This window comes from Aspergillus steynii, assembly GCF_002849105.1.
Source record: "Aspergillus steynii IBT 23096 chromosome Unknown P170scaffold_2, whole genome shotgun sequence".
NCBI lineage: Eukaryota > Fungi > Ascomycota > Eurotiomycetes > Eurotiales > Aspergillaceae > Aspergillus > Aspergillus steynii.
In genome coordinates this window covers 3,185,875-3,202,528 of record NW_020194399.1, presented here as the reverse complement: position 1 = coordinate 3,202,528, position 16,654 = coordinate 3,185,875, and the positions used below count along the sequence as shown (strand labels likewise).

Sequence of the window (16,654 nt, the reverse complement as noted above, 5' to 3'; positions counted from 1 at the left end):
AGCCGGATGTCAATGCAGGGGCCACTATGTGAATAGACCAGCTGCGCTCGAACTGCAGAGGAAGAAATATAAAACGGAAAAATGAAAGAGCCATACTAAAGGCTCACGTTACTGCTATGAAGCGATGCAGTTGTTTCCATTGCCTGGTGTCAAAGCACGAAGCTAGTCATGGTGGTGTCGACCATACTCGGACATCTCGGTTACTGATCCCGAATTGGATTATAGCCGGTCGGATATGTATATCCGCATGTCCGCATGTCCGAAACGACGAAGAGACTGCAAAGCGACCCGATTCTCTCGATGAAAGAATAACTGTGTTTTTATTCCGCATCGCCTGACAATTACTCTGTCATAAAAAGACCGAAAATAGTCTCATTTACCAGGCACCCCTCTTCTGGGGCGGTATTCAACCATGAGCTAACCCATGCATCTGCTTCTGCACGAGCGAGTGGCTCTAACATTGACTGGAAGTCAGGACCCATATCTGCAATTAGATTATTAATAAAAGTCTTGATGAAGCAGTTGAGAAGAACGTACCGTTCATGTCGAGGGCCGCGGTGATGCCCGCATCGCTTTGATCTGACACTCCCGAGCTCATCCCATTGAGACGGTGTATTAGAGATCTCAGGATTTTCAATGGTTTCTTCAGACCAAAACTGCAACCTCGTTGGTACTCAAGTAGAGCAGACCAGAAGAAACGAATACAATCAGCAAAATCCCCAGAGCTCTGATCAGTGTGGTGAAGAAGGACGAGAACTGCGCAATAGGTGGCATAAGAAATGCCATACTGGGCGCGTCGAAGAGTGAAAGCATTCTTGTAGGCTTGTACAAGCCCCCATATCTTAAGAGCAGCATCAATGCACATTCTTTTCGACTCAAGCTCTGAGGATGGGTCTAAATTGAACTGAAAGTGGTCTGGCTTCAGGAACGCTTGCTCCACAAGGATTACTAGAGCCCAGTGTGTTGTGCTGGATTATAAATTAGTCGTTGAATTGACTCGGTTATCGTTGTACTTACTGCGGTGTTATTTGGTGCGGTGGAGGTGTCGGGTCTATTGATGGTTCGAATTGAAGGTGATGCGGTAGGCTATCCTTCCAGTGTTGAAGTTGGTCCCTTATTTCATCCCTTCGTTGCAAGAGGTATTCCTGGGGCATCCCAGGACTGTTTATTGAATAGAAAGTGTCAATGATCTGGCAGGCGATTTCGCACAACTGCCGTAGCGCCTCGAAGGTAGTTAATGTATATGATGGGCGAGGCATGTATGCTGGAGCGCTTGCGTCCAGGGGTTGAGCAAGTGGATCCCTGTATGGGCTCCAGAGTTCCAGCTCCTCATACGTGTCTAAATATTCGTGTGAAATACGAGCGGACGAGGAATGTAGCATGGGCTGTCGGCCTTGAAAAAGCGATTGGAATTTGTCGGTCACAAATGCTCCCCAATATAGCCTTCTCCGGAGTTCGATCTCGATTGCTGCCAGTCTGACCCCAGATTCGAATTCTGGAGACGGATCCTCCAGGTGATAACCGAGGTCCATAATCATTCTGTATCCGACACCACAAAACACCCAGGCAGCGCTTTGCTTTCCATGTGGCACTAAGCTAGATCCGCATGTCAGGAAGGCCACAGCCGTTGCAATACTTGGCTGATCAATGTAGTCGGAGACCAGACTTTTGAATCGATTATAAAATTTCATCCCTAATGACTGTGGATGTTCGGGATCCGCCCGCAAGGACTCTCTGTCACTGTATGGGAAGATTGAAAAGTAGATCGCGTTGAGAAGTAGTTTGTTGACATACGGCCCACCATTAATAAGACTATCCATAATCGCAGGTCGATAGGTTTGCAGGTAGGACAGATGCTGTCTGTTCCAATGTAAATCCAAAAGATGCATTGCCGTGTCAGGGGAGACGCCATCGAAGTCAATGTTATGCAAGATACCAGGAGAATTATAAAGCACGATCTCCTCTTGTCGCTTTGCTGACGCGTAGGACACGAGTCGATCACGGGATATTTCCGTCAACAATTGCATTTGGTCGTCTGAAAGAGGCTTGAGACGTAAATGCTTGTTTTTCAAAGGGTCATGGTGAAGACTGGTTGCGCCGTAAAAGGCAGCCTTCTCTCCGTGACTAGCTGTCGTACAAGAGACACCCTGCTGTCCACCTTGCTGGCTCGCCTGATCAGCATTAATTGCAACGGTGTTACCGGCATGTCGGCATGAGAGTCCAGGTGATTGTGGTTGTTCTCCATGGAATATTGTGGTTTGTTGTACATCTTTTGATGGTGTGGGCTCCGATTCCGCCGCTAATTCTGTAGCTAAGCCCTGAGGTTCATTAACAAGAGTATTGTTTGGCTGAAGAGTTTCCATCCAAGAATTGTGAGTAGAACGTCCTGACACCTGCTCTTGCAATGTGCGGAGTTGCCTTTGAAGACCCTCCACATCCGACGACCTTTTTGACCTCGCAGTTTTGGTCCTTGCATCTGGTGGATAATCGCACACAAGGCGCTTCGCATGGCATGCCCCACACTTTGGGAAGTGACCATCGCATTTCACCTATCTAGTTGGTTAATGGTTTGTTTCAGACAGGCGTGGAGGAATGAGTTCTCACTTTTCTTGTCCGACATCTTTTGCAGGTACGACATCTGGAGTTTGGGGAGCTCTGAGAAGACGAGCTGGCTCGCAGAGCATCGGGAGTTCGTGGCATGAGGGCCAATGATGCTCTGGGTATTTTCCTAATGAGGTTGACCAGAAGTAGCGGAAGGGTGATGTTGGTTGGAAGAGAGAAAGATGAAGGGAGTGGAGAGGATGACAAATCGACGGATAATCCAGCAGCGCATCTCCATATTGGGGGCTCAGCGTCTATTCTAACCCGTACCCAACCCAATCTGACCCAACTTAAAAGTCTTATTTATTTATATCTATTATTCAAAAGTCAGACTATCCATATATCTTATCTAATTCACGCGCAACCTCCCCACGTTCTAAGGTGCGTCAGCCCTTGGCTTCAATTCCTCCCCAGAAACAAAACTGTTCCCATCCAGGCCTCGGTTATAGTTTTGTCCCCTCCGAAACACCAGCCCAGGATGGCCAGGATGAAGACAGACAGCAGCGGCACACATGATCCTATTACATCCGGTTAGTCAAATCCCACAGACAACCAGAAGGGGAAAACCATACGCAGACTCAAGAGCGATGAACAGCGGCTCGTCGCGGAACGTCTCACTGAAGTATCCCGCATGGAGCTCGACAATCCGATAAACACATCTGACTAGAATAAGAAACACCGACAGGAACATGAAGCCCAGGAAGATTTTCATGTGCCCGTTGAAAGCTTTCCGGGCGGGGGAACGCCAACAAGTGCTCAGATAGTCGGCGAACAAGCCCAGAAATGCCACCAGGGTGACGACCTGGAAGACCAGACCTCCCAACGAGATATTAACGCCAACGTTGATATCATCCTCGGTGGTGCCGATACAAGAAAGGGCTCCGCCGACGGCCTGGAGGATCAATGAGACTATGTCGCAGGGGATAAATATCCAGTAGAAGTATTTCGCTTTGAAGCGGGAGAGGGACGCGTCGATGTGGTTGATACTATATTCTGTGTTAGCAGTTGATATTGCATGAATGTTCAGGGCCACGAACGACTGGGAGAGCAATACGTATATAGCCGAGCAGAAGAAAACCGGCGCGACGGTAATGCAGACTAGATAGACCGGGTTAGAATCATGAGTAGTCGAGAAGCGAGGTCGAACCCACTGATTTGCATGAGGAAACCGTTAAAATCAAAGGGGTTATTATAAATGATAAGACGGCCGACATAGCCGATAATTTCGAGTATACAGCCGGCGATGACGCTAGCCATGAATCCCCAACTGCGCGCTTTCCATCCTTGCAATGTATGCACGGCCAGAGAAAGGCCGAAAATGGCAATGCATACACAACTTGCAGGTATGGATGGCTTGTAGCGAAGAATGCTGGCTTCTAACGGACACAGAGAGAGGGTGCAATTTGCGTCAGGGCCAAAGGCGATTAACCCGCCAGGAAGAGTTGACATTGTGGACAATTCCGAGATGAAAGTGATATTAGACTGAGCGGATGACTAGAGGGAGGGACCTAAAATATTTGAAGGGCTATCTAACACAATTCTGCTAATGCAGTGCTTGCAGAGACACCCATTTTACTGGGGCAATATGTCTAATGCAAAAAGCGACTCCGCCTCGCCGAGCACCGAAGTCAAGATCCTTCTCGTCATATCCACTCGCCATTCAAACCGCATAACCTTCTTTCCTTGCTGCCTAATGATGTCCCTATCGGATAACGTATGACCAAGTTTTGTGTAAGCGCCAGTATCATCGAGGGAAGTATGAACGACGGTTGAGATATGAACTTTTCTTTTCATCTCCCTAAGGGGATAACGATGACCCCTTCGTTAAAGAAAGTGTTTGTTCCTCCATATGACTTTTACTTTGGCTAATCTGTCCGTCTGGTTGGAGGATGTATGTCTTTTTAGTGGACACCCGGGGATATCCGCACTTTCAATGTAGTTTCTGTGATTAAAATTAGCAAATCATACGGTTCTGTAGCCCGTTGTCGCTTCGCTTTGCCGAGCTCCGAGATCCTTACGAGCCATCACCGAGGCCCGAGCCCCGAGACCCGAGATCAGGTTAAGGCCCGGAAATTGGATACCTAGTTTTCTATCTTCGAATCAAAGTATTGCACGCCGATTTGGCCCCATCGAAAGTCCGAACCCCGTACGCACGTTGACGTGACAAGAAGATCAACCCTCCCCCCCCTCGATTGGAGTGCGACAGCCCCGGGGCGGGTCTCCAGAGCTCAGCCAACACATTGAGCCTCGATTGAAGCTTGGGTCCCTGAGCGAGAGGTCATATTTCAATCTGGCACCATAAGGAGTCCCTGTGCAGCCATAATTCGGCCTTTCCCGAGATGAAGCCCTACGTTCGGGAAGCCGCCGAATCCAAATCCCAAAGCAGGGGACGTACGGCGAACCCGTAATTGACGACGAACTGGAAAGCTGCCACTGTCGGGAGCAGTTAGGCCAGGAGCTAGTTCATGCATTTCTCAGTACTAAACCAGGTGGGGATGAGCTCTCGCCCACAGATGCTGATGGGGGCGTTCACGGAACTGGCCTCTCCAGGCTCACTTGACCGCATAGCAAAGAACCTTCAAGGGGAAACAGAAGTTGACGAGCAAGTCTGCAGATTTAACAAGCAATTTTGGAGTATTGGACCAGGTGTCAAGGTGGATGTATTCGGGTGGAAGGGGGATCTGCTCGCTTGAAGGCAAAACTAGATGTATACATGAGTTACTAGTGGAACCCTTGACGCCCGTCTCCACCCGAGCTCACATGGAAATTAAAGCCTTAATTGGAACTAAATGGATTTCGGATTATACCCAAATCTTGAAGGTAAAAGGAAAAGTATTCACATATTCTTAAATGCCTGTGGCACTCAGGAACGCAGATCTGGTTACTACTATCGAATCCCATCATCAGAACCCAAAAAACCTCACACACTTTATTTTTTATAACTATATAAAAAGCCGGTAAAGCTCTATGTCAATATAATTATTAATGAAAATTATGCAGAGTGAAATACATTTATATAGATGTCGGAGGAACATATTGAAATAGGATGTTTGCCGCTTCAAGTCGAGGACGATCCACGAAGAAAATGATGCAGTTATTCCACGTCTGTGGTTTGTCAGCATCGGTAGGAAAATAGTTACAAAAGAGACTTATGAGTCAGTCCTTGCAGGGTCACGTTGTGTAGCTGTACATCCCCGACCCCGCATTGGAGTGACCTCACAACAAACAACCCAACTTCCACCTCATCCCAAATCTACTCCACAACACCGCCAAAATGCCCACCAAATGTGATACCACGTTTCTGTTCTATTCCCTCTTATGCCTGGTACGTCAAATCACACCAGCAATCAAAGCATCCCGATTAACTAAATCTAGAGCTCCACCATCGCCTTGATCTTCGGCGCGTACGTCCACCCAGCTCCCAAAACGACTCCACAGGCTAACAAACCTCCAACCTAGTCTCTCATGGTCTCGCACTCTGTCTCTCTCCCTCCCACTCCCAACATGGCTCCCTGTCCTAACAACTCTCCTGTCCCCATTGACCGTGACCGCCCTAGCGGCCATCGGCATCCTAATCCCCAGGACACCCACAAACGCCGCAGCAGCGAATAGCGCCATCCAACGCGCTCTCTTCTTCATCGACCAAGCCCACTCCATCCTTTCAACTATCATAGCCACTCTCGCCCTCGCGTACCTGTTCCCGGAGAACATCCTCTCCTGCCACCTGGACCATCAATGGCAGTCGTATTTCAGCGCGCGAAACGCAGCCCCGATCCGCTCCATCCAGGATACCTTCCAGTGCTGTGGTCTGCGCAGTATTCATGATCGCGCGTGGCCGTTTAAGGATAAGGCACATGGTGATGATGCTTGTGAGAAGCAGTTGGGGTTCCGGCGCAGTTGCTTTGAGCCGTGGCGAGAGCAGCAGAGGAGTGTTTCGTGGATGATTTTTGTGGCGGCTGTTTTGGTCTGGGGGGTTAAGGTCTGTCCTCCTCTCCGTCGTATCTGACTTTTGGGGTATGCGAGTGAATAGTAGATATGTGGCTGACTATTACTATGTTTGATTAGGTCGGTTATATTCAGGTATTCCGTCGGAGAAATTCTAGTTGGATGGATAGGCGTGCAGCGCGCGGGGCTTCCGACTACCAGAGGATCACGAATGCCGAGGGCCACGAACATGAAGAGGACGGGGATCTTGAGAATCATGACGCGGCTGGAGAAAACAGGCGGACTATCTTGCCCCAGGCGAATCCTGAATACACTGGCAGCAATGAGTGGACAGAGCGCTAGGTTTTGAGATCCTGTATCGCGTTGATTTGGAATGAGGTAGTACGAGGTGTGGTCTATCTTCGTCATTAAGTACTTTGCTTTTACAGATACCGTGGAGATTGACAGGTTGAAAACCGAAGGTAAAATTGAAAAGTTCATTCTCAGCAGAAGGTACATAATAGCAACGAACAATGAAACAAAACCATTTAGGGATATCGTGTGCAAAAAAATCAAGGATATCATGGACATGCAAAAAAGAGCAGACAAAAAGAAATAAGAAAGATCATGACGAGGAACCCTGAAATTGTTCCAAATCCCTGTCCCCTAATATCTCCAGCTCAGAGGATCCCTTAAATGTGAGATCTTCTCCTGCCACCGTCAAGGATATTTCCCACGACAGCGCATTGCTCCGCCGAATATTGTAAGTGACAAAGTCCGGCTGAATGCGAGGTACAGGTGCGAGACGCGCTCCTCGAGTATACAGCCCATCCGTGCGAAGAACAAGCTGAAACATTTCCCCAATGTTAACTGGCTCGTTTCCTTTCCCGGTGGTGAAGGTAATTGGGTGTTCTAGTCTGCGAAACAGCCTCTCCAGACCCAAATGATAATCCTCAGGCTGGCTATCAGTATGAGGATGGGTCGGGTCAAAGTTCCCCGGTGCCAGAACCACAGTGTTGGTTTTGATCTTTAATCTGAGCCAGTTCAACTGGATCGTTTGAACGACGTCTTGAATGCTGTCGGTCGTGCGGACTTCGTCCGGCCTGATGCCAATGATGAACGGAATGGGCGATGGGTTGTCGAATTGGACTCTCCGTGGGAATGTCACGTCCAGCATGAAATGGAACTCAGGCACTTTCGACGAGCCGAAGAGCTTTTGTGTCTTTTGTTTGAATGATAGATCGGCATCTTCCATCCCCGGTATTAGTCTCTGGCTCTTAGCCGACATCGGCACGTGCCGATATCCAAGGTCGTTGTCGAGTAAAGGAGGCTGGGACGGCTGGCGCAAAGTGATAGGACATGTGGCATTACGAATATCCCATGATCCGCCACGATTATACCGCAGTTCAGCTTGCAGGTAGTACTCGACGAATCCCTCGGAGACGGTATTCCAGCCAGTTCGGCTAGAAAAGAACGTCCCCGGTAAGGGCTGATACGCAACGCTCTCTTTATTCAGCGGCAGAAAGCTTTCTTCACTGCAATGGCCCAGCAAAACCGACGGCGCAGGAGACGTTGGGATGGGAACCTCAAAAGGCCAAGTAAGACTTTCAGCACTCTCCGGTGGCAGGTGAACTGGGCCCCGGAAGATGGTTTGTTCTGTCTCACCGAGAAGATCCCATCGGCCGCGATACACGCTGCGGTTGTTGTTCCCGCGCTTGATAGTGATCTTGGTCTTAACGCGGCCCACCAGCGCCAGCCTCACGATGGCCTCGGGGGCCACGATGGGTTGCCGGCGCACGACATTGCCGATGATGGTGTCCCCGGCGGCAAAGGTCCACCCGGGAGGTGCTGCGATCTCGAGGTTGATGCCCACGTCGTTTGCTTTCAGTGTGGTTGGCATGGTGAGTGGGATGTTGTCAGGAAGCAGAAATACGAGATCGTTGGACCATAAGTATGCCCCTGCGCCGGTGGGGGCCAAATCCCGGGCGTTCGGGCGCTTGCAGCCTGTGCGGGTCCAAGGCTTCTTTGGCGTGGCTCAGACTTCGACCTTCCTTTGTAGCCCCTGGTGATTCATGCCACTTGATTCTTAGTTTTAATTTTGGACTGCTGGATTGTTCTAGCGTTGTTGACCTATTGAAGTCAGTTTTCTCTTGCCTAAAACTGTATATCCTTGGGGGATTCATATAACAAAGACTCCAACCATAGATCCAGTGAATCCAGCTGCAACAAACAGGAAATATCTACATGATATCGCAAGAGTACCCCAAATATAATTGCACCGCACATAAGGAACCATAGCAGTCCGTCGCATGGATGCCTCAAAAAGGCATTTGCTGTTCGAACGGCAGGTCTGACGTCATTCCGAGGATCCCACGTGACAATACATAGACAATTGACCAATCAAGAGCCCCTCTACCTGTTGCCTGGGGCAGGATACGATCTGCAGGCATCCTTCCTCCGTTGGTTATTGACACCTTGTAAATCAGGCCCTCAACATAGGATTTGACGATATGCTCTATGACTTTTCTCGGCCTTCGATCGCCCTGTGCTTCCCACCGCTCTTTTCAAAATACTCCTTCACCTTGGCTCGTGCGACCTCTACCACCGCCACATCCTCGACGGTGCTGGGCACTGCAACCTCTTTTGCAAAGTCTCCATGTACCCCATTCTCGACCAATTCTCGGAGCACCCGTCGTAGGGTCTTCCCCGATCTTGTTTTAGGAATCATGCCTCTTCCACAGATCATGCCCCCGATCGATGCAAAGGCGCCCACTTGCTTGCGCACGAGCGATTGGATCTCGATAGCAACAGCAGACTCGGGGTGGTCCGATTGAGTGAGACTAATGAATGCGAATGGCAGCTGGCCCTTGATCTCGTCCGGAATACCGACGACGCAGGCTTCTGCCACCAATGGATGAGAAGAGATAGCTTGCTCGATGGCTCCTAACAGTCTTGTTAGTGATCCAACGACGCCGTTGCTGCTTTCTGACGTACCGCTTGATAGTCGATAGGCACTGACGTTCAGCACGTCGTCGTTTCTACTCATCACATGCACATATCCCTCCTGATCAACCCATCCTGCGTCTCCAGTATCGAAAAACTTCCCACCAAATCGCTTCAGGTAGCTCTTGTAGAATCGTTCCTCGTCACCCCACAGCGTGCGGAATGCGGTCGGCGCCAGCGGCAATCCCAAGACAATATTTCCCATAGACCCGGGCATTACTTGAGTCCCTTGGTCGTCGACGACGCGTCCATCAAATCCTGGCATCAACTTCCCAGCACTTCCAGGTTTCACAGGCGGTTGGGGATAGTCGCGTAGGGTCGTCTTGCGGTCCTGCGCTGCGTGCGGTGTGAGTGCGTGCGCCGTGATGGGCGAGCCGACCTCGGTGGACCACCAGTTATCAATAACGAGACAGGACGGTGCGCCATATTGATCGAGAATGTTTTGATACATAGATATCAGGGTCGGCTCTGAGCGCTCACCCGCCAGGAAGAGTGCTTTGAGTGATCGTAGCCCTCCCCGCTCTCCAATCCTCGAGAGCGATTCGTTATTCGGATCATCGTTTCTGATGGCTCGAAGGGCCGTCGGCGCCGTGAACATCGTACTGACCTTGTATTCCTCGACAACTCGCCAGAAGGCAGACGCATCAGGAGTTCCCACCGGCTTGCCTTCGTATAACACCGTCGACGCGCCCGCAAGTAACGGTGCGTACAGGATGTAGGAGTGACCCACAACCCAGCCGATATCTGACGCCGTGAAGGACACGTCTCCAGGGCCATGAATGTTGAAAATGTAGCTGATGGATAAGTGCAAGCCCACGGCGTGTCCACCGGTGTCGCGACGCACCCCCTTCGGAGCGCCTGTCGTCCCGGAGGTATGCAGAATATACACGGGATCCTCGCTCTTGACCGCTACGCAATCGGCATTGATCCCTCGCGCCTTTGCGCTGCTAGCCAACTCTTGCCAGGAAACTTGGTTCGCGCAAGCTGTCTCGCCTCCAAGGATCATATTCCGTAACCATCGCCACGACACGCTCCACCAGCCCTTGATCTCCCAACGCAGTTGTTCTCGTTGCCAGATAACAGTACGCGCCGGCCTGTGCGAAGAGAGCTCGATCGCCTCCTCTACCAGTGGCTGATAGGCGATGGGAGGCCTGTTCCCGACGATGCCACAGGAGGCCGTGAGGAGAGCAACTGGCCGGCAAGCGTCAATCCGCTGAGCCAGCGCATTCGGTGCAAAGCCGCCAAAAACAACGGAGTGAATAGCTCCAAGACGGTTAGCTGCGAGGATTCCGATCAAGGCGGCGGGGATCATCGGGACTGGGTTCAGAATCAGTGCCATGCGATCGATGCCATGGTATCATAGAAGCACACCTACTATACAGCATTACCACGTCGCCCTTCTTGACACCTTCTTGTTTAAGTGCCCCGGCTAACGCTTCAACCTCATCAAGGAGCTGTTTGTACGTATATCTCTCCTTCGTATTGGTCACCGGACTATCGTAGTATATGGCCACCTGGTCCCCGTTGCCGGCCAGTACGTGACGGTCGACGCAGTTGTAGCAGGTCGATATCTCGCCACCGGAGAACCACTCCCAAGTGGGGTGCACAGAGCCATCTGGAAGTGTCTTCTGGGCCGATCGGAGGGTGGCTTCTGGCCTCTTGTGCCAATGGAGGTGCTCTGCCTGGCGCGCCCAGAACTCCTGTGGGTTCTGTAAACTTTCGCGAAGAACCTCATCCTGGAGATGTGGCTGCATCGGCACCCTGGGAGCCATGTCTGGTTCCTTCTTTGCGGAGCGTTTGCAGCGAGTCACAATAGCTATAGAAGTCTGCCTTTTTATGGTTCTTTAGCCGTTCGGTCTTTCGGCGGCTGCACAGGTTTCGGGGCCCGAATCTTGGGTTCCACCCACACTAGGTAGGCCTATAAGACTAGCATATCGAGATTGATGAGAGACAAGTATTCACTGTTGAATGGTATTTCTTTGATTTTCCATCCCCTGCTAAATTCAGATCTAAGGAGCAAAAATGCCTTTCGGCACGATCTACAGCTTCCCGGTAAGTAGCCGATCATCTCCCACCGCTACGTATAATAACAACACCCCTGCAGGGCGACCAGCCTCGGACCATCGCGATCAAAGCGGTCGCCAAAGCCAATAATCTCGATCTCAAAATCGTTGAAGAGCCCAAGACCCCTGCCCACTTTGCGGTCAGCAAACTGGGCAAGGTTCCTGCGTTTGTCGGCGAGGATGGCTTCGAGCTGATCGAGTGCATTGCCATCGCCATTTACAGTAGGTTGATGTGCTTCTTTTCGTATGATCAAAGCTCACACGGCATCAGTCACCTCCCAGAATGAGGAGACTACACTTCTCGGAAAGACGAAGAAGGACTATGCCAATATCCTCAAATGGATGTCCTTCTTCAACTCCGAAATCATCGTCCCCCTGGTCGAGAAGTACCTTCCCTTGGTCGGCATCCGTCCCTACAACAAAGACACGGTAGACATGTTCACCAATATGGCCCAGGCAGCTGTTGACGTTGTGGAGGAGCATCTGACCGGCAAAACCTTCCTGGTCGGTGAGGAGATCTCTTTGGCCGACCTCTTCTGCGCCGGGATTATTTCCTTCGGCTTCGTGTTCTTCTACGGCAAGGAATGGCGCCAGGCCAACCCCAATGTATCTCGTTGGTTCGAGCACATTATCAACCAGCCCATCTACTCTGCTGTCACCGAGAAGGTCGAATTCCTCGACGAACCGAAATTGACCAATGTGCCCCCCACAAGCAAGCTGTGACCGAGTCTGTTCCTGAATCTCTCAATTGAACTGTCGGAAAATTAGTTCCCAAAACTGGCCTTCGAGGTGTATTAGGTCGCGAGGAAGCCTTGATTGAGTGGTAGTCCTTTTAGGAACTAGATGAGGAGAAACAAAACGAAGCCTTTCTCGGAGCGTTCGTGTCAGCTGTATGTCAATAACGAGGGTGCCTACTCTAGGTTTCAAGAGCGTTTCTTCAATGTCACCCAATCGATTTAATCGCTTCAGCCGGAGAGTGACGAAGTCACCATTGGTATTGATGTGATACCAGCGATCATTGGGATGCAACTGAATTCACAGAGGTTGTGATCGTGATATCGAGGATAAACTGTTGGATCGTCTTTACAGTGTGGTCTATACCTCACTCGAAGTCTTTATTCATAGCCTAGTGTCATTTCATTCAATCCCATCTTAAACTTTCATCGCTCACGATATATTTTGTAAGAAGGAAGGTCCCAAGAGCTGGGCAAACTATCTCCTCCACGCCGAAGGCATCCAGACCACCGACGTATCGAGCTTACCCAGAGCTGGATATCAACCCCGAAGAGCCGACGCTAGTTTGGACAAAATAGCCAAGTTAGGACATACCATAAGATTACAAGGGCTTGGTCTATAGAAATAGATAATTATTCAAGTGTCGTTGTCTTTCCCTGGTATCCCAACTCAACGCCATCATGGTAGATCTAAACCAGCTACTGGCTATTACTCCGGCACCGCTTCTCGCAGCGCTAACAGCAGCAATATTCCTCGCTCTCTACGAACACCTCCGCCACTTTCGCAAAACCATACAACATCTGCCGGAAGAGCCAAAGGCCGGGGTGAATATTGACCACGAGCAACAACCGACTGAATTGCCGTACCCAGTGCATGTCTTTCCCGGAGGAAGAAAGATTCGGACCGTATATGGAATGATCCAGGTGTTTGAATGGGGACCCGAAACTGGCGAGAAGGTCTTGTTGGTGCACGGTCTCGGCACCCCATGTATTGCCTTGGGGGATATGGCAAAAGAGTTTGTGCGTAGGGGAAACCGGGTGATGCTCTTCGGTGAGTCTTGGATTCTCATTCGGGGGATACGTCGTTGCTGACAATTGTACCACAGACCTCTTCGGTAGAGGTTACTCGGAAACGCCGAATGATCTCCCACATGACGCTCGGCTCTACACGACACAGATTCTTCTCGTTCTCTCATCTTCTCCCCTCTCATGGACGGGATCATCCGCCTTCCATATCGTTGGATTCTCCCTCGGCGGCTCAATCGCCGTCGCATTTGCTGCTTACCACGCAACCATGCTTCGTTCGATTACTGTCATCTGTCCGGGAGGACTGATCCGCCCATCGCATATCAGCCGCCGAAGTCAGGTCCTCTACTCATCTCGCTTCATCCCAGAGTGGCTACGCCTCCGACTCCTTCGTCGCGACCTAGAACCGAGCACCGGCGCCCCAAGTGCCGATGTCCCCGACGCAGCCCAGGGCGCAGATATGGACTTCGACGCAGTGCCGATCTCAGCGGATCGGCCACAGGTGAGGATCGGCGACGTGATCCGATGGCAGCTCCGCGCGAATCCGGGATTCGTGCCGTCGTATTTGAGCACCATCCGAGGGTGTTTGGTATATCGGCGTCATGACCATGACCGAATGTGGGAAGCCCTGAGAGACGAACTGGCGCGTCGTCGAACATCAGATGCACCGCCCGGTCTACCGGGTGGTCGTGCTTGCCTGATTCTCGCGGATCGGGATGTGATCGTCATGAAAGACGAATTCCTCGAGGATTTGCAAGGGCTTCTCAGTGCCGAAGATGTTGACGAGCACGTCATCACGGGAGGTCATGAGATTGGCGTGTTGCGAGGCAAGGATGTGGCATCCATCGCCGTAGAATCGTGGAAATAGATAGCGTTAGACATAGAAACATCGGCCATCGGCCATCTATACGCAGTATTGCCACGCTCACTGTGAACTTCGCAATGCACTACGTAGTCAGGCAGTAAATCCTCCATATCGAGAACGTGATCCGATATAATATAGGTCTTTACCATACTATTCATGCCATTGAACATGGTACAACATCCTACCCGGATCCGGTGCAAATAGAAAGTTCTCATTTTGTAGAACGCCTCTCCGCATGCCAGCCCTAGTTCATCTTCAATCTCTCAGCCACGCTCTGAACAATCTTGACCCGCTCGGGGTCTCTAGGCTCAATCCTACAACCAAATCGCATTGGCCTCGGCGCTGGAACCGGCTCATAAACCAGTGTTGTTCGAATTTCATTTCCGTCATTATCAAGTGGCCAGTCGATGTTCACAGCCCAACCCAGCTTAGCAAGCAAAATCACCAGACTTCGTTCCGCAAAGTCCACTCCAGGGCAGGCTCTTCGACCGTAGCCAAACGCGGGATAAGCTTGACAGTTAGGATAGACAGTGAGGGGTTCCCTGTAGGTTGGGTAGCTGGGCTCCAGCCAACGCGCTGGGTTGAATAGCTTGCCGTCAGGATACATCTCCTTATCCGTCAAGATGGATCTAGTACGATTAGCAGGACTGGAGAGGGCGTTCCGTGATGCGGATGAATATGACTTACGCGAAAGTTGCATGGAACACCGTTCCCTTCTCGAAGGCGTACCCGTTATACACATCATCCTCTTCCAAACAATGACTGATTCCCATCTCCGCCACTATTGACCGGTATCGGACGCCCTCCTTAACAATGGCTCTCACAGTCGGAAGGTTAGGGACATCTTGGTAGCTCGGCATTTGATCCTTGCCAACAACTTCGTCAATCTCCTTCTGGAGCTTCCGCTGCCACTCCGGATACTCCATCATCAGGAACAAGAGTGTGATGAGATTATTATGCGGGGAGCGGGTGCCACCGTCGATCATGGCTTGAAACACATGGACGGACTCTTCATCGGTCACGGTGTAATCGCCCCGATTCAGCAGGAAGTGCTTATAGATTGAATTCATGGTCGACCCGTCTTTGATGCTTGTCTGGATCTTTCTCCGAAAGGACCACATCTGGCCCACATATTCCTTTCTGAGCTTCTCCATCTTCTGCAAACTGGGGAGCAGCCAGCGGGGAAAGCGCTGCAAGATGGGTAACACATTACTCGGGAAACAATCCGGACGAAACGACTTCATGATCTCTGCCGTGAAGCTCTCATTGTCTCGAATAAATGGATCGGACGCCGAAGGGATAGAGAACCCCAGCATGGAGCTCGTAAGAACCGAGTAAGCATACCGGAGAAACTCATCGTGAAACGACGATGGCGACTGAATCAGTGTGGACAGAGAAAATGTCGCTTCATCGTCCATGAGGCGTTGGTAGTTATCGACTGCGGCAATAGAGACAGCGCTGTGTAGCATTTTTCTCTGTCGGCGCCAGCCCTCTATTGGTTCATTAGCCATCGATAGTTGACATTCAGCACGGTACAAACGGCTTACCATCCTTATTTCTGAACCCAGGGCTTTGTTTCATCGAGATATACTCTACGGCATGAGGCGCCCCACGATCAGAATAGCGATTTCCTCTCTTGACGAATAGCTCGGTCGCAATCTTCTCCTGCGACAGGATTACCTGCTTTGCGCCCATGAGGCTGATCTGGGTAATGGGACCATGCTGCTCACTCCACTTGTGGAATATATGGATCATGTCCGTGCTGTTGGCCGAAGCCAGATCCAACGCATTTCCCACGAACGGCCATCCTGGGGCAGTATCGTCAGTTGGGATTTCCTAACGAGAAAAAAGGAAGAGAATAAAAGAAATACAATAATGTACCTCTGGGCCCTGGAGGTCTCTTCGCACCTTTCATACGCCGGCCCCTCGCGACTTTCCCAGTAGCATAATGCAGTACGAGTCCCAGCAGCGGGAGCCACCACCATTGCGATAGCAGGTTCATGGTTAGACTCCTCTTATTCCAGGATGCAAGACTTCACGCATTCGCTTTCTGTATCATTATGCATGGTGATGGATCACAGATGGCCATACCCTAGCGTAAACTATGTAAAGCATACCAAAACCTGGGCTTCATTCCTCCACAAACCCGTGCTCATTCGGAATCCAGTCTATTGTGAGAATGCACGAAAGCCTCATAGTTCGGAATTGTGTCGGCTTCTTAACCTAATCTGGCGTCCGTTCGGTACGCTAAACTCTTTCCAGTACGGCGCCGACTCGGTTCGGGCCGAATTGCCCAAGTCGGAATCTACGCAGTACAAGTGTTTGTCCTTTCGGATCGTCGGCTGATGAGTATTTTCTCTATCTCGCATGGATTGGGACTCGCCGAGTCCAAAGTTTAGCATGGGTCTTTTCTGAAAGCATTGTGACTGTACGTAGTA

At 50.7% G+C, this 16,654-nt stretch overlaps 8 protein-coding genes across 8 annotated transcripts; 3 read left to right on the top strand and 5 right to left on the bottom strand.

The window, feature by feature from the left end:
• Positions 1 to 121: 121 nt before the first annotated feature.
• Positions 122 to 2,761, bottom strand: P170DRAFT_105581 (uncharacterized protein). The gene is made up of 4 exons (XM_024842288.1): positions 2,605 to 2,761; positions 1,018 to 2,549; positions 538 to 968; positions 122 to 484 (listed from the first exon to the last, which is right to left on the bottom strand). Exons 1-4 carry the CDS (start codon positions 2,698 to 2,700, stop codon positions 342 to 344), a joined length of 2,202 nt encoding a protein of 733 aa, XP_024707773.1. The 5' UTR covers positions 2,701 to 2,761; the 3' UTR covers positions 122 to 341.
• A 216-nt stretch (positions 2,762 to 2,977) lies between these two features.
• P170DRAFT_444453 (RTA1 domain-containing protein) lies at positions 2,978 to 4,050 on the bottom strand (the record flags this gene model as incomplete). Its single annotated transcript, XM_024850631.1, has 4 exons — positions 2,978 to 3,119; positions 3,174 to 3,587; positions 3,639 to 3,699; positions 3,753 to 4,050. The coding sequence occupies 4 exons, from the start codon at positions 4,048 to 4,050 to the stop codon at positions 2,978 to 2,980; spliced, it is 915 nt and encodes a 304-aa protein (XP_024707772.1).
• Positions 4,051 to 5,875: 1,825 nt separating this feature from the next.
• On the top strand, positions 5,876 to 7,084 carry P170DRAFT_507261 (uncharacterized protein; the record flags this gene model as incomplete). The annotated part of the gene is made up of 4 exons (XM_024854463.1): positions 5,876 to 5,926; positions 5,977 to 6,005; positions 6,061 to 6,580; positions 6,667 to 7,084. The coding sequence occupies 4 exons, from the start codon at positions 5,876 to 5,878 to the stop codon at positions 6,886 to 6,888; spliced, it is 822 nt and encodes a 273-aa protein (XP_024707771.1). The 3' UTR covers positions 6,889 to 7,084.
• Positions 7,085 to 7,150: 66 nt separating this feature from the next.
• On the bottom strand, positions 7,151 to 8,425 carry P170DRAFT_423340 (uncharacterized protein; the record flags this gene model as incomplete). Its single annotated transcript, XM_024847501.1, has 1 exon — positions 7,151 to 8,425. The coding sequence occupies one exon, from the start codon at positions 8,423 to 8,425 to the stop codon at positions 7,151 to 7,153; it is 1,275 nt and encodes a 424-aa protein (XP_024707770.1).
• A 615-nt stretch (positions 8,426 to 9,040) lies between these two features.
• On the bottom strand, positions 9,041 to 11,300 carry P170DRAFT_472360 (putative acetate-CoA ligase; the record flags this gene model as incomplete). The annotated part of the gene is made up of 3 exons (XM_024852939.1): positions 9,041 to 9,468; positions 9,520 to 10,845; positions 10,904 to 11,300. 3 exons carry the CDS (start codon positions 11,298 to 11,300, stop codon positions 9,041 to 9,043), a joined length of 2,151 nt encoding a protein of 716 aa, XP_024707769.1.
• Positions 11,301 to 11,550: 250 nt separating this feature from the next.
• Positions 11,551 to 12,299, top strand: psoE (glutathione S-transferase psoE; the record flags this gene model as incomplete). The annotated part of the gene is made up of 3 exons (XM_024843261.1): positions 11,551 to 11,580; positions 11,633 to 11,813; positions 11,863 to 12,299. Coding segments are annotated over 3 exons (648 nt in total), but the record flags the coding sequence as incomplete, so codon positions are not given.
• Positions 12,300 to 12,969: 670 nt separating this feature from the next.
• On the top strand, positions 12,970 to 14,324 carry P170DRAFT_402688 (alpha/beta fold hydrolase). Its single transcript, XM_024846436.1, has 2 exons — positions 12,970 to 13,376; positions 13,432 to 14,324. Exons 1-2 carry the CDS (start codon positions 13,007 to 13,009, stop codon positions 14,217 to 14,219), a joined length of 1,158 nt encoding a protein of 385 aa, XP_024707767.1. The 5' UTR covers positions 12,970 to 13,006; the 3' UTR covers positions 14,220 to 14,324.
• Positions 14,325 to 14,460: 136 nt separating this feature from the next.
• Positions 14,461 to 16,113, bottom strand: psoD (cytochrome P450 monooxygenase psoD; the record flags this gene model as incomplete). The annotated part of the gene is made up of 4 exons (XM_024846435.1): positions 16,098 to 16,113; positions 15,764 to 16,024; positions 14,904 to 15,708; positions 14,461 to 14,845 (listed from the first exon to the last, which is right to left on the bottom strand). The coding sequence occupies exons 2-4, from the start codon at positions 15,969 to 15,971 to the stop codon at positions 14,461 to 14,463; spliced, it is 1,398 nt and encodes a 465-aa protein (XP_024707766.1). The 5' UTR covers positions 15,972 to 16,024; positions 16,098 to 16,113.
• Between the last annotated feature and the right edge of the window lie 541 nt (positions 16,114 to 16,654).